The sequence below is a fragment of the Hyperoodon ampullatus genome, assembly GCF_949752795.1.
Source record: "Hyperoodon ampullatus genome assembly, chromosome: 16".
Lineage (NCBI taxonomy): Eukaryota > Metazoa > Chordata > Mammalia > Artiodactyla > Ziphiidae > Hyperoodon > Hyperoodon ampullatus.
Genome location: NC_136929.1, coordinates 30,909,233 through 30,937,202, shown reverse-complemented (window position 1 = coordinate 30,937,202; position 27,970 = coordinate 30,909,233). Strand labels below are relative to the sequence as shown.

General features: G+C 37.9%; 1 protein-coding gene across 3 annotated transcripts in view; it reads right to left on the bottom strand.

The window, feature by feature from the left end:
- KLF12 (KLF transcription factor 12) overlaps positions 1 to 27,970 on the bottom strand; it is a gene marked incomplete at both ends in the record, with an annotated part of 307,076 nt that overhangs the window by 85,617 nt on the left and 193,489 nt on the right. For all 3 annotated transcript variants that reach the window (XM_079721703.1, XM_079721704.1, XM_079721705.1), the window contains one exon: positions 27,292 to 27,427. In XM_079721703.1, coding sequence (XP_079577829.1) covers positions 27,292 to 27,427 — 136 coding nt within the window. The remainder of the gene's footprint in view (positions 1 to 27,291; positions 27,428 to 27,970) is intronic.

Here is a 27,970-nt window from a genome sequence, read left to right as displayed (position 1 = left end):
TGATTAAATACAGGTGTTATGCAAAATAGGCTGGGTCTGGAAACTGCTCACAAATGCATCCTTACTATTTAGCATTATTTTTGCTTTGAATAAAAGAAAGAAAGAGTTTTTATAGAGTCCCTGCAAAATCTGCAGAAATGAGAAGAACCAACCTAGAAAAAAAAATTCCATACATGTACTAAACAATACCACACAAAGTACATAGGCCTAAAAACTGCATATTAACAAACAATAAAACAGAACTATCATGATTTTTTTTTTTAAAAATTGATAAAATTGAAATAGAATCAGCTGATGGTTTCACTCTTGCATTCCTGCCCTGGAGATCTGAGAAAGAAAGCAATATGATTCAGCTAGTTGTACAAGGGATAAAATGACAATTCAACATTCAAAAATAATAATTAACGAATTGAAATAATTTCTTAGTTTCTACTGTTTGCCAGGCCTTGTGCTAGACATTGGTGATGTACAAATCCATAAAATATTGCTCCTGCCCTGAAAAACTTTCCAGGCTCAAGAGTTCAAACATCACAGAAATTTCATAGCAGGGCTACATAGTGCATGGTTAAGAGTACGGACTCTGGACCAGGCTGCCTGGGTTCAACCACTGTGAGGTTCTAGCACTTACTGGCTGTTTGGTCTATGGATAAATATCTAGTCTTTTAGGTATCTATCTATCTCAGTTCTCCCATCTTTATAGTGAGGGTAATTGCGTCCTCTCACTCGGAACAATGCTTGGAGCACAGCATGTGCTGGACAAGTCTTAGCTACCGTGACGATCCTGACCTTCCCTCGGAGAGTCCCACGTTGCAGTGTTGAGGTCTGCTCAGTGTCTCACTTTCCTCTGAAGGAAGGGCAATAATAAGAGGATGCTATGTCTCTGGGTATTAGGTACAGTCTAAATGCTAGGAGACAACAATAAAGACTATCTCAAAACAGCCAGCTCTCAATTTGTCCATAACTAGGGAAATTCATCATGAAGAAATGTAAAAGCTTCATTTCTGAATAAAAAGTCACCAGACTGTTGCAACAACCTGTTAAATATAGCAAGACAAATTCAGATCAGTATAGCTGTAGTAGACAGCATTCTGTTAGAATCCCAGAGTAACGGGTATTTTGGAAATTAAATGTGAAACTAACTAGACAAATTCTCTGCTGATTAGGAAGTATGACCCAGTGGCTGTGAGGTGACTTTAGTTTCTTCTGAGTTTATCCATATTCAAATTTGGTGTTGACTGAATATCAGAGGAATGGCTGTCATGAGAGTCAAGAAAGTTTACTGTAGTGGTGTCAGGGGCTCTAATTTGCTAAGTCATCTACTAATTGTGGCTGTGTTTATAAAAGCAGCACCATTCTGGGCAGGGCAAAGCAGGACAGTCAGTCAGACTGATTTACTGCTTTCTGTATGCTGAGTAGTACTGAATAGCAGGGATCCTGAGATTCGTTTCTGCTCAGACATGTATCATTATGCTAAACACACGCTTGCTCCCCCATTTGATTCATTCACACCACGGGAAGCAAATCATGGATGGATTAAGTTACGCTTTTTTTTTTTTAGGTAACAGCATTACCAACATAAGGGTTCAAGGGCTTCAAAGAGAGAATATTTCTATTTCGCCAATGTGAATTACTGCGGAATGCCAGTTGTAAGTCACGTAAGAGCCTGTATACACCCTACTTTTTTTTTTTTTTTTTCACCTTGGCCATGAATTAATCCACAAGTACACAGTTTGGAAATATATTTGCACAGTCTTAAATTCAATTATGCCATCCTGTTCTTCATATTGCAATAAAGCGAGTGACACAAATTTTGGGGTTTCCCAGTGCACATAAAAGTTATGTTTACACTATACTGTAGTCTATTAAGTGTGCAATTTTATTATGTCTGAAACACAATGTACATACCTTAATTAAAAAATACTTTATTGCTAAAAAACGCAGACCGTCCTCTGAGTCTTGAGTCGTAATCTTTTTGCAATAGCAACATTAAAGATCACTGACCACAGATCACCATAACAATAATAATGAAAAAGTTTGAAATATTGCGAGAATTATCAAAATGTGATACAGGCAAAAGTGAGCAAATGCTGTTAGAAAAATGGCACCAACAGACATGCTTGAGTCAGGTTGGCATAAACCTTCAGTCTGTAAAAACGCAGGATCTGTGGAGCACGATACAGCGAAGCACAACGGAATGAAGTATGTCTATGTTACCTTTTTCCCCCTGAACCTCAAGAATACACACAATAGGCTTTCTATTAAATAAAAAGAGGGTGAATAAAACACAACGTTTGCTGCTTCTTTACAACTTACCCTCTGCGACAAGTGGTTAATTAACATCTGACCCTAGTTCTTAGGCATTACATTTTTTTTTAAACTCTTGTGATCTGGCTTCTACCTCCACTACTTTGGAATTAGTTTTAAGTCAGTATAAATTCACTTTAGTAATTAGCCTGGCTGAGCCCTCACTTCCCTCACGCCAGGCCTGAAACCTGCACTTCTCCTTTCTTTTTGTTAAAGGTTATACTCCATTTATATTATTATAAAATACTGGCTATATTCCCCGTGTTGTACAATATATTCTTGTAGCTTATTTTATACACAATAGTCTGTACCTCTTACCCTATGTTGCCCCCCCCGTGGTAACCACTAGTTTGTTCTCTGTATCTGCAAGTCTGCTTCTTTTTTGTTATATTCACTAGTTTTTAGATTCTGTATAAAGTGATATCATATGGTATTTATCCTTCTCTGACATTCCACTCAGCATAATGCCCTCTAAGTCCATCCATGTTGCTGCAAGTGGAAAACTTTATTCTTTTTTCATGGCTGGGTAGTATTCCATTGTATATATACCACATCTTTTCTTTCTTTTTTTTTTTTTTTTTACCACATCTTCTTTATCCATTCATCTGTCGATGGACACTTCAGTTGCTTCCACATCTTGGCTATTGTAAATAATGCTGCTCTGAACATAGAGATGCATGTATCTTTTTGAATTAGTGTTTTCATTTTTTTCATTATATACTCAGGAGTGGAACTGCTGTATCATATGCTAGTTCTATTTTTAGTTTCTTGAGAAACCTCCATACTGTTTTCCACAGTGGCTGCACCAATGTCCATTCCTATCAACAGAAACTTGTACTTCTCTTGACGACCACATCTCAGGACACCTCTGACACACCCCCATCACCTTCTTTTGCTCCTCCTCTCCTGCCTCTCCCCTTAGTTTCCATAGACTTCATTAAGGTACGTCATGCTGGTATCTCTCACAGTTACGTTCTTAGTTCTAACCTTGCCCAAATTCTAATCCTGCATTTCCAACTCTTTACTAGATCTGTCCCCTTGTATATCTCACTATTAATACAAACTCAGCATTTATCTTCTCTCCATTACCAATTCTCCACCCATATTTTTATTAGTAAAATGAGTGTTTTTCAAGATACCAGAGTGCAGAGCTGTGTAAAAGTATTGTGGATCTCTTCTTTCTTACCCCTTAGAGCCAATAACTGTTGTTGATTGACTCTGAACTGTCTCCACTGGCCTTTATTTTCTATGTTTTTGCAACCCCTCTAAATGAGGCAGATGGTTATCATCTTACACTTTGCACATTTGTTTCCACTGGATGGCATGCATCAATCTCTGTCCCTGCCAATCCATGTGACATCCTGCTACGAGATGAACTATCTGGGCAGATACGGACGTTGGCTCACTCAGCACTGTGCCGGCCTCTTGGTTTTTGACTTCCTAAAGAAGAGAGTCTAGAAAGCGAAAAGCAACATTTCCCAGAGGCCCTTGTCACTACATTTCTGTGTGTGAGCTGTTTCCACCAAGCCCCCGAACAAGGCAGATGTGAGCAATTTAAGGAAGCAACCCTGGGCAGAGACCCTTGTCTCTCTCCCGACAAGGCTGACAGTAGAGGCTTAAGTTCTTCTGGGCCAGCTGGGAGGAGATCCTGGCATCCAGGTCCAGTTTAAAGGTGCAAATGGTGGGTGGGGAGTATCGGAGGTATTTTGCTAGAAGTACCCTCTGGTTGCTCTGTTGGTGTATCATTTAATAACTCCCTTTCACCATAAATTGTTAGAGTGGATTCTATTATCAGCAACTAAAAAGCCTGAAACACTTGCCTAAACTACTCTCCTCATTATATCAACCCTCAGTTCAATAACCATCAAAGGGGTCCCTAATGTCTATAGTATGAAGCCCTAACTCCTTATCATCACATTAAAGACCTTGATATTCTGGCCCTCACTCACTAGGTACTATTTCACATGACTTTCTATAAGAACCTTTCCGTCTAGGCTTCTGTTTTTTTGTTATAGGGCTTACCCCATTTCATTTACTGGAAATGCCTTCTTATAGGGTTTACCCCATTTCATTTACTGGTAATGCCTTTCTCCCTGCCTCTGACATAAACTCTAGTTAACTTTCAAAGCACAGAATAAGCCCCACCTCTTCCCGGAAGCCCTCCTTGACCACCTCATGCGGGAGTGATTTTTCTCTTCTGTCTCCTCTAGACAGACAGGACATATTATATTGTCAGACTATATATTTTTCACTTATGGTTTTGTATATTCTTGATAATTTTCTTATACAAGTTCAAAAGGTTTCTCTCTCTAATATTCATTCATGAGGAACCTACATTATATCATCCATAATAACAACTAAGTAGCTAATTTACTGAGCACCTACTACAGCCAGGTGCTGCTGTAGGCACTTTTTATGTCCCATCCCTGGACACCCACCACGTGACAACCTTGTTCATTTAATGGATGCTGAAACAGAAACAAGTTCTGGGAAGTTATATAGCTTGTCCAGGGTCATGGAGTTAGAGAAAAGATGGTGCTCAATAGATACTTTATCCAACTACCAACTGAATAATCAGGAAATTATTTTTTCAAAGGAACGTTTCTTGAGCACTTACTATTTGCCATGCTCTATGCTGAGCATGACGTTACAAGTGATGTTTTATTTAATCCACTCAACCACCTCAAGATTTAGATACTTTACATGTTTTAAAGATGAAGAAAACACATTGCCACTAAGAGAAATTAAGTAACTTGCCAAGATCTCAGTGCCAATCAATACACGGCACTTGGAACCCAAGCATTTGACTCCAGAATGCATGCATTGCATCTTAGAACAAACACTTCTGTTCTGAAGGATACAATGATTTGACTGGGAGACCATTCAATGAAATCTTTTGTTTTTAAGCAAAAAATAATAAAAATAAGGTACATCATAGCACAGTTTCTTTATTACAAGAGTCATGATTACTGTGACAATTTAAATCTTCTAGTTTGCAGGACACGGAAGTACCCTAACATTTGAAAATTGAAAAGTCAGGGAAAAGAGAAGAACAGGCAGGGCAAGAAGAACCTGGGGGGGGCTTCCCTGGTGGCGCAGTGGTTGAGAGTCCGCCTACCGATGCAGGGGACACGTGTTCGTGCCCCGGTCCGGGAAGATCCCACATGCCGCGGAGCGGCTGGGCCCATGAGCCATGGCCGCTGAGCCTGCACGTCCGGAGCCTGTGCTCCGCAACGGGAGAGGCCACAACAGTGAGAGGCCTGAGTACCGCAAAAAAAAAAAAAAAGAAGAACCTGGGGAAAAAATAATCTCAAAGTTTGAGAGGATGTCACCTGACATGTTAGTCCTCCCCATAGTAGCCCACATATATTTTATTAAAAAAAAATAATTACTGACTAAATCTCTCAGGGTTCTCTTGTTAAGTTTCCTTGCTGAATACGATGCTCTTCTTTGACTGATCCCTTCCTTATGTTAACTTACTCTTAATATGCAAATTTGTAGTTTATTAGTTTTTTATAATACTTTTCCCTTGTAAAATTATCACCATATTAAATTTGGCAAATGTGCATAATTTTATCTCCTTAAAGAACTCATACATTACTTATTTCAAATCTTGGGTTTCAAAGCAACTGAATCTGAGCGGGTAATTCTAGTTCAACCCAAATTTGTCATCCTTCCATGAGGGTCTTTTTGTTCCTTTCTCCACATTCATTTGTCATTCAGGAAGTCAGTGAAGAGGTAAAATGATGGCCTATAGAAAATGACAAGTATACCCACGCGTCAAATGCATTTGAACGCAGATTTGTTTCAGGAGCAAACCTTCCGTTCAGTAATACAGGGTGATTCCCAGTGACTGCTAAGACAAGTCTGTAAAGGACAGCTCTGCACTGGGCATGCGGAAACCACTTCTCTGCTCTTATATCAAACACATGTCACGTTCCCTTTGTTTACATGTCTGCTCTCTAGTTATGTTTAAAATGAAATTGCTTTCATCTCTTTTTGCATTTTTGTTTCAGAACATTTCAACCTTACATATTAACTTTCAAATTAAGTAAACAGCTGGGCAAATGGAGTTCTCTGCAATTCATTTTCTTATAAAGTGTGAAACTTGCACCTACACATTCTGCTAATTATGATATGAATAAAAGTCATAGTCTAGTGAAAACTGACTAGTTTTCCTGCCTGGAATCCTATATATCTGTCATCTCAGCAGACTGCTGAGTTCTGTATACATTTCAAAATAGTTTATTGTTACTTCTGAAAGCTATTAAGAGACTCCACTTTTTTTCCAAATTGTAACAGTTTGAGTCATTAATAAAACTCAAAACTACTGAGAATAAAGTTTCGTTTTACTCTGGTGAGCTAAGCGTATAAACGCTCTTGGGGACACATAATGGTCTCATAAATCGCATCCTATAAGGGAGGGTTTGCGCACCCTTGTTTTCCTACGGATATTTTCATCCATTGGTCTTTAAGCGGGGCCATGAGTGCTGGATCAGTGATATTCTCCATTTGGGAAGTGCCTTAGAGTGCACAAAACACTGCTGTCTCATTCGATCCTCACAAAAGCCTGCAGCAGGACACAGGCATTACTATATCTGCATTCTGTAAATGAGCACCCTATGGCATTCGGGGACTTGCTGGGTGTCACCATGGTACCAGTCAGTAAGAAATGAGCACCAGTTCTAAATGTTTCTTTTTTCTCCTACCCAGACAGAACTCAGAGCCAGAAAGCAATGTGGAGATCTCCCTCATCCCCCAATGGTGAGGATAAGACCATACGATTTGCCCAGAGTGGGGCTCTGGCCACACAGGGACTAAGGACACCCTCGTTCGTCCCCAATGCAATGAAAAGGAAGGCTTCAGGGTCAGACATAGCTAGGTTGGACCCTATTTCCAAAATACACTCTCCGTGATCTTGTGCAAGTTACCTACATTCATTTGACTTTTGGTTCTTCATCGCTTAAGTGGGAACATTAACACCGATTTTCTGTAGCTGTGGGGATGAAAAGAGATAAGAGCTGTGGTGTGCCTGTCTCATGACCACTGCTCAGAACACATTCTTTTCTTGCCCTCTTTTCAACTCACTGTTTACATAATGGTACCCAGCTTTCACATTTTATTTCATAAACTAAGCATCTCAGCAATCCATACCTGCTTACAAAACCTGGTTTTAAATGTATCCGTTTCTGACTTTTGCAGGTAATCCTTATGTTTCTTTTAATTCATTGTTCAATCTTTATTATATATAGCCCTTTCCCTTAAAATACTAGACCAAACAGTAAGCATACTATTCTGATTATAATTTATTTTAAAATGTAAGTCAAAAACCCACATCAGTCTGCTCTGGACAACACATTTGTTTTATATTTATTTTTGTAATTTCTTTTTAAAATTACACCGTTTTGTGCTTAGAATGGAAGTTAATCCTTCCAATGATCAAGTATTTTGTGAAGTGACCCATGCTGACACTACTTTGCAGCAATAAAAGTCAAGACTCTCTGGGGTGGTACTCAAAACCAATTAATAGAGATACATAGAATTTTATATTGCATCCTGTCTACTGCATGCAGTGCTAAGCATGGTCCTGGAGTCAAAATACTGCTTAGAAAGCATCCTTAGAGAATTTTCTGGGGATGCCACAGCGCATTTAGGAACAAGTTTACAAAGAAGCTGCAAGAACTCTCCAGCTAATCCTGGTGTTTCCCTCCTCGTGGTCTAATAACAGAGGAAGGAGCTGGTCTCCTCATCTCCATCCTGCAGATGTGAGTGAGTGCTGAGGCTGGGCAACCTGCAAACAGGGCCAGCAGAACACAGAGGGGAAGTGAAATTCAGGACCAAGGACTCACAGCTCTGGGCTTCCACAAATCATAATTCTTCTTCCATGAAAGTCCCTCCTGTCCTTCCAGGAAATAGAAGTAACACATTGAGCTTCCCTGGTGGCGCAGTGGTTGACAGTCCGCCTGCCGATGCAGGGGACACGGGTTCGTGCCCCGGTCCGGAAAGATCCCACATGCTGCGGAGCGGCTGGGCCCGTGAGCCATGACCGCTGAGCCTGCGTGTCTGGAGCCTGTGCTCCGCAACGGGAGAGGCCACAGCAGTGAGAGGCCCGTGTACCGCAAAAAAAAAAAAAAGTAACACATTGAGTGAACAGAACATTATCTATTCTGATCTTGAAATTTTTGATAATAGGGGGAACTAACCCTTGGAAAACATGTTCTGCATTTCAAACTCACCAGAAATAAATTACCAAAAAAATTCTTTTGCATTCCTCTCAAGATCCCTAAAAAAGCTTCCTAGGACTTCTTTCATTTTCTTAAAGTTATCTGAAAGTTAAATGGACTCAAAATATGATAATCAGAGTGAATAGATATGTGCAGTCTATACATTTTATAAAGACAAAGAGTAGAAATATTTACCAGATTTAGTAGTAGAAGTATATATTCATGTGACTACTTAGACATAGTAAAAGCTAAAAATCATTATTACACTATTATCTAATGATGCAGTTGAAAGTATTTTTCTATAAATAATACTGTAGCAGAATTTCAATGCAATTTGTCATTCTTCCTCATTGAATTGCCACTTTTTTTCTGTCACATTACCTGTTTGTCATTCCAGATAAGTTGTCAGGTCAAAAAAAATCACTGTCTTCTTTAAGAGCAATACTTCTGTGGCTCTTCTCCTAGAATAAAGCCTTATTATAGAAGTGACCTTTAAGTATATATGGATGACACCAGCATCCTACCTGTATTTATTATGCAGAATCTCATGCTCTGCGTGTCTAGGTATTAACAGTTCCCTAGCTTTATCTAACTGTTGTTGCATTATTTTTCCTGTATGTTGATTTGTTAGCCCAGTTGTTAATTTTTCAATTACACCATATAGGTACATTTGTATAAATTATGGCAAAAGTTCTTTTGAAATGGGAAAGGGAATAAGTAAAGAAATACAGTATTCGGACTTGTTGTCATGGCTTCTGTTCTGGGATTATGATCTCTGTGGGCCAAAGAACACAATCATCAAAACAGGAATCCAGTTCACTGGCATCATGCTGGAGTAGTCTCAAAAATTGTTCCCCACAATGTGCTATCCTGGTCTGCAGAATGCACTAAATACGGCAAGCCACCGACCTAAATCAGCTGTTTTTAACTGCTTTCCCCCCAATATTCATAGACATGTAATTCTCATGTTTATACACACAGTCAAACAGACACCAGAAAATAGACACAAATAAACCCAGATTTTGAAGGTCGCTCATTATGGCTATGGTACAGACAGCAGGTTACATGATATTTCCAGTTAGCTGCAACTCCACTCTCTGAACCGATTACAATACACCAGTGAGTCCTAACCCACCAATTTGTATCCACATCTTAGATGAAAACTGCTACAAGGCGGCATTTTACAATGAAATTGAACACAGAATCTCAAAGCATAGAAGAGACAAAAGCAATATGTAGCTATAATAAACTTATTTTATGAATAGAAGTTCTTAATAATTATTACAAAATGGATATGAAAAGAACAATTAGGTGTTTTAATATAAATACCAAAATGTGAGGGTTTTTCTAAGATCAATGGCAGCATCCAAATGACCTTGTATTTCGTTTCAGTGAGTGAGTCTAAAAGAATCTGGAACCACTGAAATTCATAGTTAAAAATGGTCAGACTGTTTAACAGGCCATTCTGCAGTCTCCGTATCCTCTGCCATTAGGATAATGTCAATTTTCACTGGGTGGAGAAGTACTTGAATAATTTAAATTTGTACTGAGTGGAAGGATATAAAGGAACCCTCTGAGGTATTTGAAATATTCTATATTTTGATCTATACGAAGGTCACATGAGTGTGTTCATCACTGAGCTGTACACTTAAGATCTGTATACTTAACAATGTACATGTCACATCTTAATAATAAAACAATGACCCAGAAGCCTGAAAAACAGTAAAGGAAACTTTTGTTTTTAAGTTAGTTAAGAAAAATGTCTAATGAAAGTGTATATTGTTTATCATTATTATTAGAGTTAGAAAATAAGAACCAAAATGATTTCTAATATATTATCTTGGCCACACATGCTATAAAGATTCACTTGATACAAATGACTGCTAAGCCATGGTGAAGTCACATGTTGAACACATGCGCCTGACTTTGCCTGACATTTAATTGAGCCTGGCACATGTGTGCTTTAGTAATGTACTCAGCTGTGTAATTTTATGTGAGTGGACATCTGTAGACATGAATTTGAAAAGAATTCGTGCAAAGTGACAACCTTTATAACTAGCAATGTATGATAAAAAGGGTCATAAAGAGAAGCAGCAACGACTAACATTTATTGAGGTTTTACTACATTACAAGCACTGTGCCAAGTTCCTGCCTTCAGCACCTCAAGAATTGCGTTGACAGGATTTTTAAACATATGAACAGAGACGGCAGGAGATCTGTTTTGCAATCTGCCCCTAAAATAAGATAATATGGCAGTACAAATTAATGCAATTATAGGCTCCAAGTTTGTAAAAAAAAAAAAAAAAAGTTGTTTGGCAAGTCTTATATGTGATTGTATTATAAATGCAATTTTAAAATTTATTGAATTTCATTAAAATGAACCTTAAGCATTTAAAATCTAGCATTCTATAGGTGTCATCTTGAAAAGCATCATCAAAGGAACTTTTCTGACACCAGATGCATATCTTGTCATTCGAAGAGTTTATAGCTCACAAACTCCTTTCCTTAGCCCGCAAGAGCAGTGAATAAGCTTGGAGACATGATGGGAATGAATTTCCTGGCTTAGAACTCCTTTCCTAAACAACTATTGTCTTCGTGATTAATATTTTTCATATGTAAAGCAGGTTCGTGACTTTTTTTATTGGATCTCGTATAAATCATCTATTATCATTACATTAAATCTTATTGAAGTTTCAATTCTAAAACTCTAAATTCCAAACTCTTACTTGATTACTTAAATTCAAGTAATTTTTTTAACATCTTTATTGGAGTGTAATTGCTTTACAATGGTGTGTTAGTTTCTGCTGTATAAAAAAGTGAATCAGCTATACATATACATATATCTACATTATCTCCTCCCTCTTAAACTGGTTTTAAAATCAATAACGACTGGGTTTTACAAGCATCGGATTTGCTAAAAAGGATGTATGGACACTTTTTTCCCCCTTAAATTGGGAAGACATGTGAAACAATCTTGAATCTCTTTTTTCCCCCTGTGATAAAGATGGGTTTGCCTGACCCATGCAGACCTTCCCCAATGACTGGTGATTTCTGGCACATATTCGATGCTCAAGAAATGTGAGCTTCCATGAAAGATAACAGAAATTACTGCAATGCGTGGAAGAACTTAAGTTCACTGGAAATTTTCTTTGACTACAAATATCCTAGATACTGTGGTGGACAGAAAATGAAACCACTCTTGGTGTGTTAGAGGTGACATTCTCTACTTGTCTCCTTCACGAAGCTGAGGGTGAGGTCTTTACACATGGCAAGCGTTCAATAAGCACTGAATGAATGAAGTGTAAGAAGGAAGTAATCTCCTGATGTCTGTCATGTCATTAAATAGAACAATAAACAAGAATAAACAGTCATTCAAATGATCTGGTAGGAGTATCTGGATGAATCAGTAATATTTACCTGCAATTTTGACTTTATAATTTTAGTTACAATTTATAATATAAAGAGGTAACTATAGTTCCCGGGCACTTTACCAGCACAGAAATCTGGAAAATACTTGAGACTCTCCCTATCTTTAATGGATAAGAAATGGAAAGGTTGGAGGGTTATAAACTATTATGGAGTTAGCAAATGGAGGAGCTATTACTAAAAGAAAAGCTCCTTATTTTCTCATTGGAATAAGTCAAGACCCAACCTCATTTGGGGTTTAAAGCTTACAAATACTTATTCACGTTTGAAGTTAAGAGATCAGAGGAAGAATTTCAAAGTTCATGTGGATAAGAAGACAAAGATGTACCCAGAATGAAAACAGAGAGGGGGAGATACAAATGACTATGGCATTTACTGGGCCTTTAATCAGTATATTTTGAATGGATAAAAATTCATAATTGCTACCTACATTGATTTCTCCGATAGTTATCAGATAATCAAATTTATATATTCAGACAAAAACATGTTGTAATTAAGTTTTTTTTTTTTCCCCCAAACACAGTTATGTGGATAACTGTCCCAAGCTTTCTTTTCACTCTGGGTTGATCTCTAGTCTACAGAAATGAACATCACTCCTCTGGCTGTCATCTTATTTTTCTCATCTCCCTCACAGTTACGTGTATACGTTTGCTTCCTCGAATCTTAGGCTCCTACCCCTTCAGCACTCGTGATTCCTTCCTATTAACTTGCTGCATCCAGGCTTATAAGTCCTTTCCACAACTCAATGAGATCTGTACTGTCTCTAGTTCATTTTTTGCTGAATTGGTTAGAGTTCTCATTTTTCACTCTCCTGAAACCTCAAAGGGACAGGATCTGGCTGAAAATCACTCCTCCCTATTTTCTTGATGCTTCTCTTAGCCCTTCTGTCTGTGTAACTTTCTTTATCTGTCTCCTCACCAAGGGTCTTCCTCCAAAACTGGTCCTTGGCATCTTGTTCTTCACTGAGAAGGAATGAATAGATCTTCTTTTAAAGACTAAGTAACAAAGAGAATGCCTTAAAAAAAGACTATGAATACCAAAGGTAGCTGGAGATGTGGACTGACTGGAACTCTTGCACACTGCTGGCAGGAATGTAAAAGGATACAACTACTTTGGAAAACGGTTGTGTAGTTTCTTACAAAGATAAACATGCATGTTCCCTTGACCCAGCAATTCCTCTTCTAGGTAGCTACCTAAGAGAAATGAAAACATGTCCACAGAAGAGTTGCACAGAATGTTCATACAGCCCTAATATAATAAACCCAAACTGGAAACAACCCAAATGTTCATCAATGAGTGAAAGAATAAACAAATTATATTACATCCAAGTAATGGAGTACTACTTAGCAATGTAACAACATGCAAGAATCTCAAAAACATCATGCTGAGTGAAAGAAGACTGAAACCAAAGAATACATAGTATACGATTCCATAAAGGAAGGTCTAGAACTACTCCACAGACAGACATCAGAAAGTGATTGGCTGGGGGTTAGGGGGAGATATTGAATTTACTGGTGGGTGCAGGGGGTGAAGGTAACTTTTTAGGTGATGGAAACGTTCTGTATCTTGATTCAGCACAACTACTGAAGCCTGCACGCCTAGAGCCCGTGCTCCACAAGAGAAACCATCTCAATGAGAAGCCCGCGCACCGCAATGAAGAGTAGCCCCAGCTCGCCGCAACTAGAGAAAGCCTGTGTGCAGTAACGAAGACCCAATGTGGCCAAAAATAAATAAATTAAAAAAATAAACTAAAGCTAGTTAAGCAGGGCATATTCAACACCACCCCCACCACCATTTCTCTCTACCCATCTCATACACATTCTTCTACTCTAACATTAATTTAAAAAAAAAAAAAAGTTGCAGGTGTATGAGTACAGTCGCCCCCTCCCCTCCAGACCCAACCCCGGCCCCATGCCCACCCCATCCAAGGGTTCTGCATTTGTGGATACAACCAATCGTGGATTGAAAAAAAAAATTTTTTTTTTTCCATAAAGTTCCAAAAAGCAAAACTTGAATGTGCCAGGAGCTGGTAACTATTTACATAACATTTACATTGTATTTACAACTATTTACATAACATTTACATTGTGTTAGTATTATAAGCAATCTAGAGATGATTTAAAGTAAGTATAAGGGAGGATGTTGTGTAGGTTATATGCCAATACTAAGCCATTTTCATAAGGGACTTTAGCATCCTCGGATTTTTGTATCCACGTGGGTCCTGGAACACAACCCCCATGGATACCAAGAGGCAACTGTATATACAATTGTTAAACCCTTTGAACTGTATTTTTTTTTGAATTTTATTTTATTTATTTTTTTATACAGCAGGTTCTTATTAGTTATCCATTTTATACATATTAGCATATATTTGTCAATCCCAGTCTCCCAATTCATCCCACCCCACACCCCCTCCGCCACTTTCCCCCCTTGGTGTCCAAACGTTTGTTCTCTACATCTGTGTCTCTATTTCTGCCCTGCAAACCGGTTCATCTGTACCATTTTTCTAGGTTCCACATATATGCGTTAATATATGATATTTGTTGAACTGTATTTTAAAAATGTGTGTTTTATTGTATGTAAATAATACCTCAAAAAGAAAAAATAAACCTCAAAAATCATTCTTATGCCAATGACTGCCTTTCTACATTTCCAGCCTTCTCTAATCGGTTCCAGTTCCAGATCTCAAAATTCGAACAGAATGGTTCCGTTTGTATGTTTCACCATTTTATCAAACTCCACCCACTCTACTCAATTACATTATTCAGTTCAAAGGCATGGCCATTCTTTTGCCTTTATCTTATCCTTTAGAGTCTAGTTATCACTAAAACTGTCAATTATTCCTTTAAAACATAAATCATAAATCCTTTCCCTTCAAGACAGAATGCAGGAAGGAGCACTTTTAACATGTACTGTAAAATATATCTGATCGGGCATCATTAGCATCACTACTTATTAGTTTTATGATGTCTACTAAGTACTTAACTTTCCTGAGTTATATTGTCCTCATCTGTAAAATGATATAATTCATTCACTGCTACATTAGGAACATGGTGAGATACATAATAAAAATAAACTGAGACTTATAAAGTACTATATTTTTAATACAATACTTAGGGTTATTGTTACTGGTTCAAAAGCCACCACTGGAGCCCTGGCCCAGGCCCAGAGGTGCTCGTGTCTGAACTACTTCAATAACTTCCGATATTGTCTTCCTGAGTTTTTTGGGCATGTGACCAACTTGTTACTCATTTTCATGACTAATAATTTATCATGCAATCTCTTTTAAAACACTAGGATAATCTTGGTCTTTTAAAGATACACATGGCAGGATTTATGAAACTCCTCATTTGTTTTCAAAGTAGCTGTCAATCTGGAAGCTTTGGTAAAAATGTAGGAGTAAAAAGCCAAGGCTATAAATATATTTTTAAAAAACCAGGTTGATTTTAGTCTATGAAGAGATTACATGCTTTTAATTCAACAATTACTTTGTTTGTTTTCTTGACAATACTTTTGCTGGATATTCTCATATTGTAAAACCTTTACTGGTCTACTGACTTTACTTGAATAATAAGCCTCATAAAAAGCTACAGTGAAAAATTAATATCTTAACCCCACAATGTAATCCACCCAAGTAGACAAGAAGCTATTCTGATTTCTTGATTTTAAGAAAGACATTTATTTTTTCTAATCAATTTCCTTGTTTGCACTTTACTATTATATACTAGGAAAAGTTTCTCTAAATGTAAAATTTTAAATGAGTTTTATATTAGCATTAGAAAATGGAAACCACAAGAATCAATTCCATGTTTTCTATCACTTGTAACAGTGATTACATATACAGAACAAAATGGAGAAGGGATGTAGAAATGAAGTCCCAAATATTTTTTGCTGAAAGGTCACGAAATTTTAGCTCAAAGATTTTATCTTCTCTTTTCTGTGTAATAGTTTCAATTTGATGTTTTGTATTTTGTCACTCTGATGGTCCACAGCTATCTAATTCCAGAAATCAGGGGAATAGGCACGTTAGTTAATGTTAATTTTTTTGTCATTTTGTGCACCATAAGAGGTTAATCAATGTTAATTTGAGCTTAGAGACTGAAAATAACTACATTTCACAGATTTTGCTTATTCAGCTAGAATCAGCCTCTTGCTAAGTGCTACATCTTTTGTAATACCACTCTATTACACCTGGCAAAATAAAACACTTCTGAGAGTGTAAGCCCTGGAGATAAGAGTTTACACTATGAAATCCAGATATCAAGACTCAATAAATGTACTTGTTATTAATTTTAAAACATACATCATTAAGTAGATATAGAAAGAAGAATTTATGAGATCCACCAGGGCCATCTAGAAATTTCATGAGAACATGACTAAAATTTGCTAAAACTTAGAAAATAAGATTTCAAAAATAGGTAAATTAATTTCAATTGCTTCTAGAAACAACAGCCATTTTTTCCCGAAATATTAGTACACTAGTCATCACTCTCCTAAAGCTTTGCATCTCCATGGGAGGAATATATTTCCCCACCCCATTGATGCTGGGCTTGGTCATGTGCCTTGCTTTGGCCAATGGGATGCTAGTAGATGAATGATGTGAGCAAAGGCTTAAAATCTGTTTGTACTATAGGGCTTGTCCTCTTGTGTTCTAGCCACTGCTGTGAGATATACATGCCCTGGGCTGTCCTTTGGGTTAAGAAAAATGAGTGAACAGTACTGCTCCAAGAACCTGCAGACCTGCTCCAAATGACCAGCTGATACATGGAAGAGAAGTAAATGTTTTATGACGGTATTCCACTGAGTTCCGGAATGACTGGCTACACAGCATTACAGTGGCAATACATGATTAGGAAAAAAAAAACACCTTGGTATTGAATTTGGGGTGGTGCCATATTTTTCTTAGGTATTAAATTAATATTTGGTGGCAGATATTACTGATTAATTGAATCAGTCCTGTCCATGTTTTTCTTTTCCTTAGCCATACTCCAAAAATTGGGAACATGTAAATTAGTTTTGGCCAATGAGATATAAGCAGAAATCACATGGTGGATGTCCTGGGAAAGCTTTTTAAAAGTGACACAGTTGGTTGCTATGTTCTTCTGGTTAGTTTGTTTTGCTTTTACTCCTTCTCTTCTGACTATTATAAGGGCGGGATACGTGGAGATGCAGTTGACTTCATATAACCATTGGAAAGCCACAACTGAAGGAAAACAAAACAGGAAGAGAGAAGAAACCCTAGGACAAATCTTAGGACACTCCCTCAGCCTGTCCTGCTTACTCCAGACTTCTTGTTATACCAGAAAAATAATTCCATGTTTAAGTTCTCTTGTAACATTTACTGTTATTTGCAACCAAAAGTAACATTAATTGATATTTGAAAGGATATGTAGATAGGTAGGTAAACAGACAGAACTTTATTCAAATTAACAAAAAAGATCCAAAATTGTACCCAGAAATTTGCTGGCATTTTTACTACACTAACTGAACATGGTTTGGGATTTAACTTTTAGGATAAGCCATAATGTGTGATGTACTAGATTTCAACTGAGGGCAACCCTCAACTTTGTGACTGTGAAAGTAGATGGCACAAAATCATGGTAAAATGTCAACCTGATAAGATTCACTCTGATCCAAAAGAAAAAGATATCTTTTTCTATCTATGTCAGATTTTTCTTTATAGCAGCAGGTTCTCCATGAAAACGTATCCTTCAATTTTCTACTTCCATTTGACACATGTAAGTAAACATATTCAATGAGATTCAAGTATGGGAGAGTGCTATAAAGTGAAGGAAAATTATGGTACAATGGCAATAACTCATGAAGAGTAGTAAGAAGAGAGTGCCTAGAGCATTTGACTGCAAATGGAAGAGATTATATCCTGGTGAGTTGAGTTAATTTCAAATATATTACAGTATGGTTTTCTATCATATGTACTCTCTCTGACTATATTAATAAATGAAAGAGTGATGAATAGTTCCGGGAACTTGTAGCGAAACATTAATATTTCAACATCATCGTTGAGTATCTATGTCAACACACATCAAAAATGCATGAGAAATGACTACCTGTACTCACTAGTTACACTCATTAAGAATATATGGATGAGAAGTATAAATGGTATACATAAATTTGCAGTGCAATTACAGGTAGAACATATAGAAAGAAAAAAGCTACACAAAGATCTCACACAGCGAAGTATGTCAAGCAACTGACAGCAAGTTAATACTGGCAATCAGTTTGGAGTATACTGTATGACCACATGAAATACCACTTTATTTTAAATTATGAGTCATCTCGGTAATTACTAGCACTAAAATTTTTTTAAATATAGAAGTAGCAAAAAGAGGTAGCCACTCTCAAACAAAAGCAGCTCTTCACTCTATCTATGATGTAACTTTGGAATCCCCTTGTTTAAAAATAAATATAAAAACAAAAGTTTGGCTTTAAAAAGTTTGATTTCTATCTATTTTTAAATTGATCACCTAGAAGTAATAAATTCACATTAGAATGAGGCATGGCCGTTTGAAAAACAAATCAACACTCAGTTAACAATAACTTCCAAGTGGTTAGGAAGGCTAAACAAATAATCTGTTTATATCTGTAGTATATAGAAAGATGATGTTCAATTCAGTTGGGGAGGGGGAAGGTCAAACTCACTGTTTAGCATTATGTATGGAGTATCAAATGCCTACCAAAGAGACGAGATATAAATCACTCTCAAATCAGCAACACCTGGGCTTCCCTGGTGGCGCAGTGGTTGAGAGTCCTCCTGCCGATGCAGGGGACGCAGGTTCGTGCCCCGGTCCGCGAGGATCCCACATGCCGCAAAGCGGCTGGGCCCGTGAGCCATGGCCGCTGAGTCTGCGCGTCCGGAGCCTGTGCTCCGCAACGGGAGAGGCCACAGCAGTGAGAGGCCCGCGTACCGCAAAAAAAAAAAAAAAAAAACCCAGCAACACCTGTGTAGTAGCTTTCATATACGGTGCCTTTTATTTTCTTTGCTCTTTTTTGTTCATTTTCTTTGTTTGTTTTCTTATTTTCTGGCATTTCTAGAACAAACTGTATTACTTGTATTCTTTTTTTCTTTTTTTCTCTCTCTCTCTCTTTGGCTGTGCCACATGGCTTGTGGGATCTTAGTTCCCTGACCAGGGATTGAACCCGGGCTCTCAACAGTGAAAGCACAGAGTCCTAACCACTGGACCGCCAGGGAATTCTGGTGCCTTTTATTTTATTTTACTTTTTAATGATCAAAAAGATTCAGGCATAAAAAATTCTGAGGGTAAGCTCTCACTTGGAACGACAGTTGCATCATTTTTAGGGAAAAAGTACGAATGTTTCTGTATCCTAGAAGATACAGTAACAATATACGAAAAAAATACTTTCTAGGATAATAAATATTTTTGACTCATCAGGGGATACAAAATTAGATTTCAAGAACCCAGGCCCAAAAGAAGTAAATACTTCTTTGAAAGAAATTTTTTTTTTTTTTTTTTTTTTTTTTTTTTTTACTGTACGCAGGCCTCTCACTGTTGTGGCCTCTCCCGTTGCGGAGCACAGGCTCCGGACGCGCAGGCTCAGCGGCCATGGCTCACGGGCCCAGCCACTCCACGGCATGTGGGATCTTCCCGGACCGGGGGACGAACACGCACCCCCTGCATCGGCAGGCGGACTCTCAACCACTGCGCCACCAGGGAAGCCCCTTGAAAGAAAAATTTTGTTTTGCATTTATTTTTTGTTTTTGTTTATTGATTCTTGTGTGGGTTAAATAACTGCAGATTCCCTTAGAAAAAAGAAAAGAACTTGTATCACAGCATAGAGGGAAAAGTATGAGTGGATAAAGAGATTCAGTCCTGAATCCCTCTCCCTAGGGATGTAATGGGAGAATCATTACTTGGCATCAACAGAGCTCAGTCTCTTCTGTAAAATTAATGTTCTCTATTGGTCAGTGAGTTTGTTTATTCATTCCAGAATATTCCTGCCTTAAGGTCTCTGCACTTGTTATTCCCTCTGCCTGGAGCGCGGTTCCTGCAGACTTGACCTCATGCCTCTTTAGGTCTCTCCTAACATGCAATCTTATCAGAGTTCTTTAAATGCCTTACATGAAAGAGTAAATGCTGTCTACCATCGCAGCTCACTCAGCACCCACACCCTGTCTCCCTCACCTCCAGAGCACTTACCTTCTTCAGAGGTACCATATGCTTACTGTCTGTTTCCCTCCCACCTCCTCCACTGGAATATAAGCACCATGAAATCAGTGATTTTGTCTATTTTATTCAATGCTGTTCTAGTGTTTAAAAAAGTACCTGGCCAGGCACTGTGCTAGCAGCCCTGGAGATACATGGAAGACTAGAACATGTTATCTACCCTCTGAACAGCTCAGTATATTGGAGTCTGACATGTATGGACACAGGGGTATCTATACATATACATATATGCGTATGTATGTGTACATATACATATACACATATATATATATATATATATATATACCACAAGCTCCTGTGTCTAACTGTGGAAGCTGTGGACAGCTAGGCAGCACTAGTCATATAAATGGCACCCTTTGGGATGTACAGTGTTCAATCCGCACCACCATACCCAGCTTCCTTGAGACTGAAATCTGTAAAACACAAAGCTGATGATGCCACTGCCATTTAAAACCTATTGATGTCTCCCCATTGTCTACAGAATAAAGTCATCCTTCCTGATCAGGTCCCTATCCACCTCCCCAAGCAGCTGCATCTCCCAGCTCTCCGCCACACTCACTTCCGCGCCAGTTACTATGAACTCACACCTTCCTACCGCATGCCAACGCTTTCCTCTACTCCAGGCTGAGCTACGTGACCTTCCTCCCTTTCCTCACTGCGGCTCTTCATGCTTTTGTCCCATTGGGCTCTGATTTGCCTCATATAATGTTGATTCCGAGCTCCCTGGGGTAAGGTTCTATGAATCATTCATCCTGTATCCCCAGCATGTAACACAGGGCTGAATAAACGAATTAATTATTTACCAAATACAGACATGACTTAATTTGTTAATTCACAAAACAGTTCAAATATCAAATTATTACCAAAAACTGATCAGACTTTCTTTAAACGAAAGTGGGACCAACATGGTCCCATCAAAGCAATAAAAATGACTGTGTATGGGTGTACAGTCTTCATCTTGCTATTAAATACCCAGGGACTGAGTTACTCAGTGATCATTATATATATATATTTTTTTAGTATTGCTAGAACATTGGGTTGATGCAGGCTAAGTATACACTTTAGATTTTACCTATGTTCATTCACATCAAATCAGGAGCTTTTTCTGACCTGCTTTAGAAGAAGAGCAACGTAAAAGTGTTTATCTCCTTGGCAAGACAGCGAACGCCTCTCGGATTTACCCATCAGCCATGGTGTCTATTATTAGTCTATTAGAGAGCTAGACTTCCACCTACAGAACTGAATCAAAGCTATTTCTTCGGTAAGGCATGAAGTGGGGATTTGAAGGCGTCCCAAACACATCAGGCTTATTTAAAAAAAAGTATAGCTTCTTTTATAATGAGACAAGAAACTGGGAAAGATTTAAAAGAAAATAAACCCTGAAATTGTCTGACATACTGAGCTCTCTGGCTTCTTCTCTGGGCACAATCAGCTCAGCTGGGTTCGTTCTAATCAGCAGACAAGGGAAGAGGCATGATCCAAATACCCTCAAATCTTTCAGTCAAGGGCTGCAAAATTAGATGACACAGTACCATTTCAACCCTTGGACAAACATTTCCTTTTATAGATTGACAGAAAGCAATTCTAAAAAGGAGGCTCATTTTGGGAATGTCAGCACATATGTATATACTGAAACAATAATTTCTTAAAATAATAGCAACAGTGAAGTTTATAGAAAGAACGCTCTCATGTATCTGTACTTTATTTCTTCACATATCAATATAACGCTGTGTGTGATTTACAGAAGTGGAACACCTTTTTAAGAACCATTTCTGAGAAGGCATCTGATAGAATTATCTCTCCCTAAGTCAGATTATATTTAAAGTGACAGCAAGTTTAAAGACGAAAAAAATCTGAAATTATTTCATAAAACTTATATTCTTATTGGGATTCAGGTCTCAAAAAGCTTTGCTAATTTTAGAAAGTTATGGTTTAGAGGTATTAAAGCCACAACATAAAAACAAGAGCTGACTTCATAAATGAATATGGGTTTATACTCAGAGAAACTTTGATTTCAATATGAGCTCTGCAAATTATCAGCTATAGGACCTCTGGGGATAGAGTAAACCTCTCTGGGCTTCCGTTTATTTGTGCATAAAAACAGGAGCATAAGGCAAATTAAATAAAAACTATGTAAGTTCTCACAGAACCTGCCTGAAAGAAGTCAGTCAGTAACAGTTTTGTTTTCCCTTTCTTCCTTATCTCTAGGACTGTTCTCTACTGTAATTTAAAAGACATTAACAAAGTTATACATGAGGAGATTCAGAAATAAGGATCAAGAATTTTAAAATAAGGAAAATGAAAAACACACACAAAAAACCCAAACCGAGAACCTCCAAGATTTCTGACCCTTCTCTGATCATCAGATGCAACCTTCTAAATTAAAAACCATGATGTTTGGGCTTCCCTGGTGGCGCAGTGGTTGGGAGTCTGCCTGCTGATGCGGGGGGCGTGGGTTCGTGCCCCAGTCCGGGAGGATCCCACGTGCCGCGGAGCGGCTGGGCCCGTGAGCCGTGGCCGCTGGGCCTGCGCGTCCGGAGCCTGTGCTCCGCAACGGGAAAGGCCACAGCAGTGAGAGGCCCGCGTAAAAACAAACAAACAAAACCATGATGTTTGAGCCAGCAGCAGAATCTGAAGGAATAGGATATCCAACTTGCTACCATATCTGCTCTTTCAAAGAGCATCTAAGTGCAAACAAAGATGGGACTCTTCATTTCCAGAATTCACAAACTGTTTTCCTTTAAGAAGAAGGGCCCTTGACACAGGCAATATAATAAAAACAGGGGGAGGAAGGCAGTGTTTTAATTCGCTTAAATGTGATTGACAAGGAACTATTTAAAAAGAATATCCTTTAACAGGTTCAAATTTTAGGGATGCTAACCAAAGCAAAAAGCTACTCATGCTACTAATGGATGTTGCTTCTCTTCCACTCTGACAGTTACAATCAAGATCAGAGAGGGCAGAGAACTCAGATATGATGTGAGTTAAACCATCACGTGCATTTACCAATTCTGCGAAAACGGACACCGAGGAAAGCTGGTCCACCTCCTTAAAATCTTCCTCGGCTTCCCCTACCCTCTACTCTACCCTTTCCCACTTCACTCTTACTGAAAGTAGCATGTCTAGACCTCTATTCTTTGAGTTTAAGGCTTGTTCCTGGCTAAACACGAATTCCTCTGAGGAGGGCCCTCTTTCAGATATTCTTATTCATTTACACTTTACTTTGAAGGAAGTTGATTCTTCTACCAGCGTCAACAAATGAGGAGTAGGAAGGTTTGGAGTTAGAGAAAAAAGAAAAAGGGGGACAGAAGTTAGAGGCTCTGGGTAAGAGAGCCAGATTTTACCTATTTAAAAAATATCATTGTTTTGCCTAGGAATAGAGTTAATTATAATAATTTGCTCTAATCGTGTGCCTGTACCTCTCTTTTTCCAAACACTTATTTCATAATTATGTTTGTCAAGTAGTTAAGGGTAATGATCCTATTATAGCATCAGAGGGGAAAAAAAAAAACAACACAGACCTAAACAAAACAGATGTTCTATGAATTGCTGGAAGTTGGCTTTGTCAGAATTACTTGAATACATTGTCTCTGGCTCGGACAGTATCTCTACGGTCGAAATACAAGAAGGATAGAGCCTGTCTGTAGGCCTCGCTATGGCCGGTTCTTCCCAGTTATCTGAATTCACTGAGGCTGAGCTGATAAACGAGAAGCAAGTGAATCAATGAAACTAGTTGCAACGATTGGTTCAAGCATAGTTCAGGAGCCTTGCTCTAAAAATCTGTTTAAATGGAAGTGAACTTAGGTTGCAGCTCTAGCCACCAAGAATTGTTCCTTTTTATTCAAAGACAAGAATATCTAAATATTATATATTGGATTGGGGAGAGGTGCAATTTTGGCTATCAACTTCTGCATTTCAAATCAAAGGAAAATTCCTTGAACTGAAGATTTAATAAACGTTCATTTTAAAAACCAGTAAAATGCATAATACCAAATATTTAAAAACAGCATTTATTAGCATATTAAGGTTTATGCTATATAAATATAATAATGTCAGCAAAGTAAGCCACCAAATTAAAAATTCAAACTATGGTGATGACTGCATGAGGCAAGGCTATGAACCCAAATGGGAAAGGAGACAAAGAAGAGATTCAGTTGGAGAGAGTCACCTTGTGGGTTATGATCTTGTCTGAAGGGCTGGCCTAGGACAAGGCAGTTTCGTCCCTCTCTAGTGTCAGTCTTTCCTCATATCTTCCTTTCTCATCTTCCCGCCTTCTTCCTTGACACTGCATTGGTGGCCAATGAGATAAGAGGCATGCCTTCAAACCCCTCCTAAACCATGGCTTTAATTGGAGAGACGTGTTTTGGTTGCCCAGGGCTTCTAAAATGTACTACCTCTATTGCACATAAACCCTTGATGTTATCACCTCTCTACCTGCAGACATCCTTCTCACCTAACTCAAAGTTCTGCAAGTGCCAGAAACAGATGCATGGAGGTCTTTTGAAATCCTCTCGTCTCGTACACGCCAAGATGATATTCAATCCTCCTATGATTTGAAGCATTATTTTATTGATCATAGTATACTGGAATATTTTTGTTTGTTGGACAGCTTTTGAGTTAATAGAAGCCATCAAGATCCAATGGCAAACAGAAAAATGAGGAAAGGGAAATTAATAGTGAAACAGAGACATGCATTAAAAATCAGAGAAATTAAGAGCAGGAAGACATATCCACCGAAAGTTAACTTTGGGTAAACCTAAGTACAGATTTAAAAAAAAATTCTCTAACAAGGACTATATACTTATTTGTTCCAGAATAAAATTTTCCTCAACATATTGTTTTACGTTTTGAAATACACCTATATTTAAGAGGTCTCTGAAGAACATTCTTTTCCCTTCATCTAACAGTATCTTAGCACTTCTCAGTGTTTACACACACATACTCCTTCTTGAATGATGGTTAATTAACTATTGATGGGTCCTGGCATTCTAGGGCTTCCCAAGTGACAGCTCAGTATTCTTTACTAATCGTTTAATGAAAACACTTACATGAATAATGAATCTGGCACTTGCCTAGATACACATGCAACTTTTGTAATAGTAATAAAAGCAGGCGTATGCACAGTCAGAACAAAATATTGTGGGGCTTACAAATGTTTTCACAAAGCAAATCGGAGAGATTATGTTGAAAATGAAGCTCCAGTTCCTAAGGCTGCTATTAAAAGTTTCATATTAAAACATACTATCATATTCTCAGCACATAATATTAAAAGCACAAAAAATGGTTATGTTTAAGACGTTAATACCATGATTTGCTCTATAAGCCCGAAATGGAGTAAGCATAACTTAGATTTTAGTAATCACAGGGCCAAACTTACAGAAACACACATATCTATAACACACACACACAAATTATGTATATATTATATGGTGCAGGAAAACAGTGTGATTAAAATGTCTATGAAACTTATGATTTATCTCAGAATTGAACTTTGTCATCATTTAGTTTAATTTTGCAGGTGAGAACATGGAATCCTTGACCTTAAGATTTAGCTCCCACAAAACCACAATCACTGTGCTGATCACTGAACTGGTGACGAAGTGACTGGGCATGCTAGCACTTAAATATGATTTCAGCCACCCTTCTGATCCAACGCTTTGGAGAAACTAAGTTACTACAACCAGTTACTGGAACAAATGAGAGAAAACAGTGTTTTTATACATGTTCAAGTGGAAGAATATGAATGGTAACAGACATTACAGGCACTCTTGAGAAAAAGATATGTTTTGAGAGTTAGAAGTCCTAAACTTTGTCTCGTCACCACTTATTATATGACTCTGGAGAAGACACTGAACTTCTCTCCTCCTCAGTATCTTCATTTGTAAAATCAGCATGACACTTGCAATATTTATATTTCCTAGTTGTCATGTACTTAATACTACACACTATTACCATTATTGTTACTACTACCACTAATAATAATGTTAATTTCACCCTTGAGGCTCTCATCTGTCAAAACTTTGCAATTCAATTTTCATGCCTTGTAACTATATCACACCCTCACAATGGTCCTGTAAGGTACGTATTCTTTCTTACTACAGAGGAAGAAACATCTCAGAGTGGTTAGTTAACTTGCCAGATGTCACATGGCTATTAAGTGACTGAATGTGAACTTGAATCCAAATCTTTCTGACTGCAGTTTCATTAGATTTGCCATATCCTGTTTCCTCTAATATATAATATACCTAGTACCTATTTATCATAGAGATATATTATTCATTTTATACACCCTCACATATACACACACATAGGCTTTAAATTCTAAAATGCCCTACTATTTTTTTTTTTAATTTCAAGGCCTAATTCATGAAACAGAGTAGATAATTAGTCAATACCTGGGAAAAAAGAATTAATATATGGGAGGTAACTAAGATCATTTTAAGTAAAGTGTTAATTAACTTTTGTGTTGGCAGTAACAGTGGCTTAATTTAAATCTTCCTCTTCTTTAAAATTATGTTATTAAAAATTATGCTAGAGAAAAAATACACATGGACTAGTCACAGGTGCAATTCTAGACACAGAATTCACAATGATGAAAAAGCAGCTATTTTCAATGAAAAAGGGCTAAACTCTAACCCTGTGTTACAGTTAAGGGAGTGAGAAACGATCCCTTTAAAAATTACATATGATTTGAATTTTTCAAAGGGGTAACACAGTATCTTCCAAATTTTAAATTTCAAAAAAGCTGTTCTGTACTTCCCTATCAATGCAAGATAATACTGCCTGTCATATTTTACTTCTCTTGACTGTTCCTGAATAATGAATACATTGATGATAATTAGATAGTGGCACTCGAAAAGAACAATTTTTTTTTTCAGAGTTAAGGAGAAGGGGTGGGAAGTATTAAAAAAGAAGTCTCATTTCTATGCAAAATACAAATTTTCAACTACGTCAAACACTCCATGTTTCCCCTAATCTCCTCCCAAAGAACACAAGGCTGAATGGAAAGATGCTGACACGTGTGCCCGTTCAGAGCTAGAATGACAGGTCTGGGGAACAGGAGATGCTGCTGTTTCCATTATCCATTGAACACCTTGGCAATTCTTATTTCATCCTGAGAATGTGATACTTACTCTTGTACTGCTCTGGCTATGGAAAGGGCCGTAGATCCAGTTTCATTAACGCTATCTAAGGTCACATTTGGCAGGTCATCATCATCACTGTCACTTTTACTTTGTCTGGGAGATAGGCCTCGGGGGTCCATTTGTGCTGGGAAAAAAAGGCATATATAATGAATTAAAATTAGTGTGCAGAAAGTTAACCTTGTCCTGGACCAACATCAAGCATGGAATGTCTCTTCTGTGTATGTCACACACATGGAATTCTCCAGAAATCCCAGGAACTAGTGAAAGCGATGTATTTTATGGACTGAGCACGCACTGACTCTTTTCCCTTGTTCATCTGATTTATAAACCCTCCATCAGCTCTCGGTAGTTTCAGGGGATGATTATGGAATAGAAACTGTAAAATCCACAATATTACCAACTTCTGAGTGGTCAGAAGCTGATTAGGTAGCTCATGAGTTACTGTTCTACCCTCTGGCTTCTTCTTGCTTCTGCTACCAGAGTTCTGGCCATTTCATTGCACATTAGCACTTTCCCTGGAAGGTGGAGAGCAGGAGGGAGAGGAGGTTTTGTTTGCTTATAGCTCCCATCAGGAGCTTAAAGAACAACAAGGTTTACAAGACTAACAGAAAGGTTTAGGTATTCTTCATACTACAGTGAATCCTTGTCCACAGTTCACTGTTGCTCT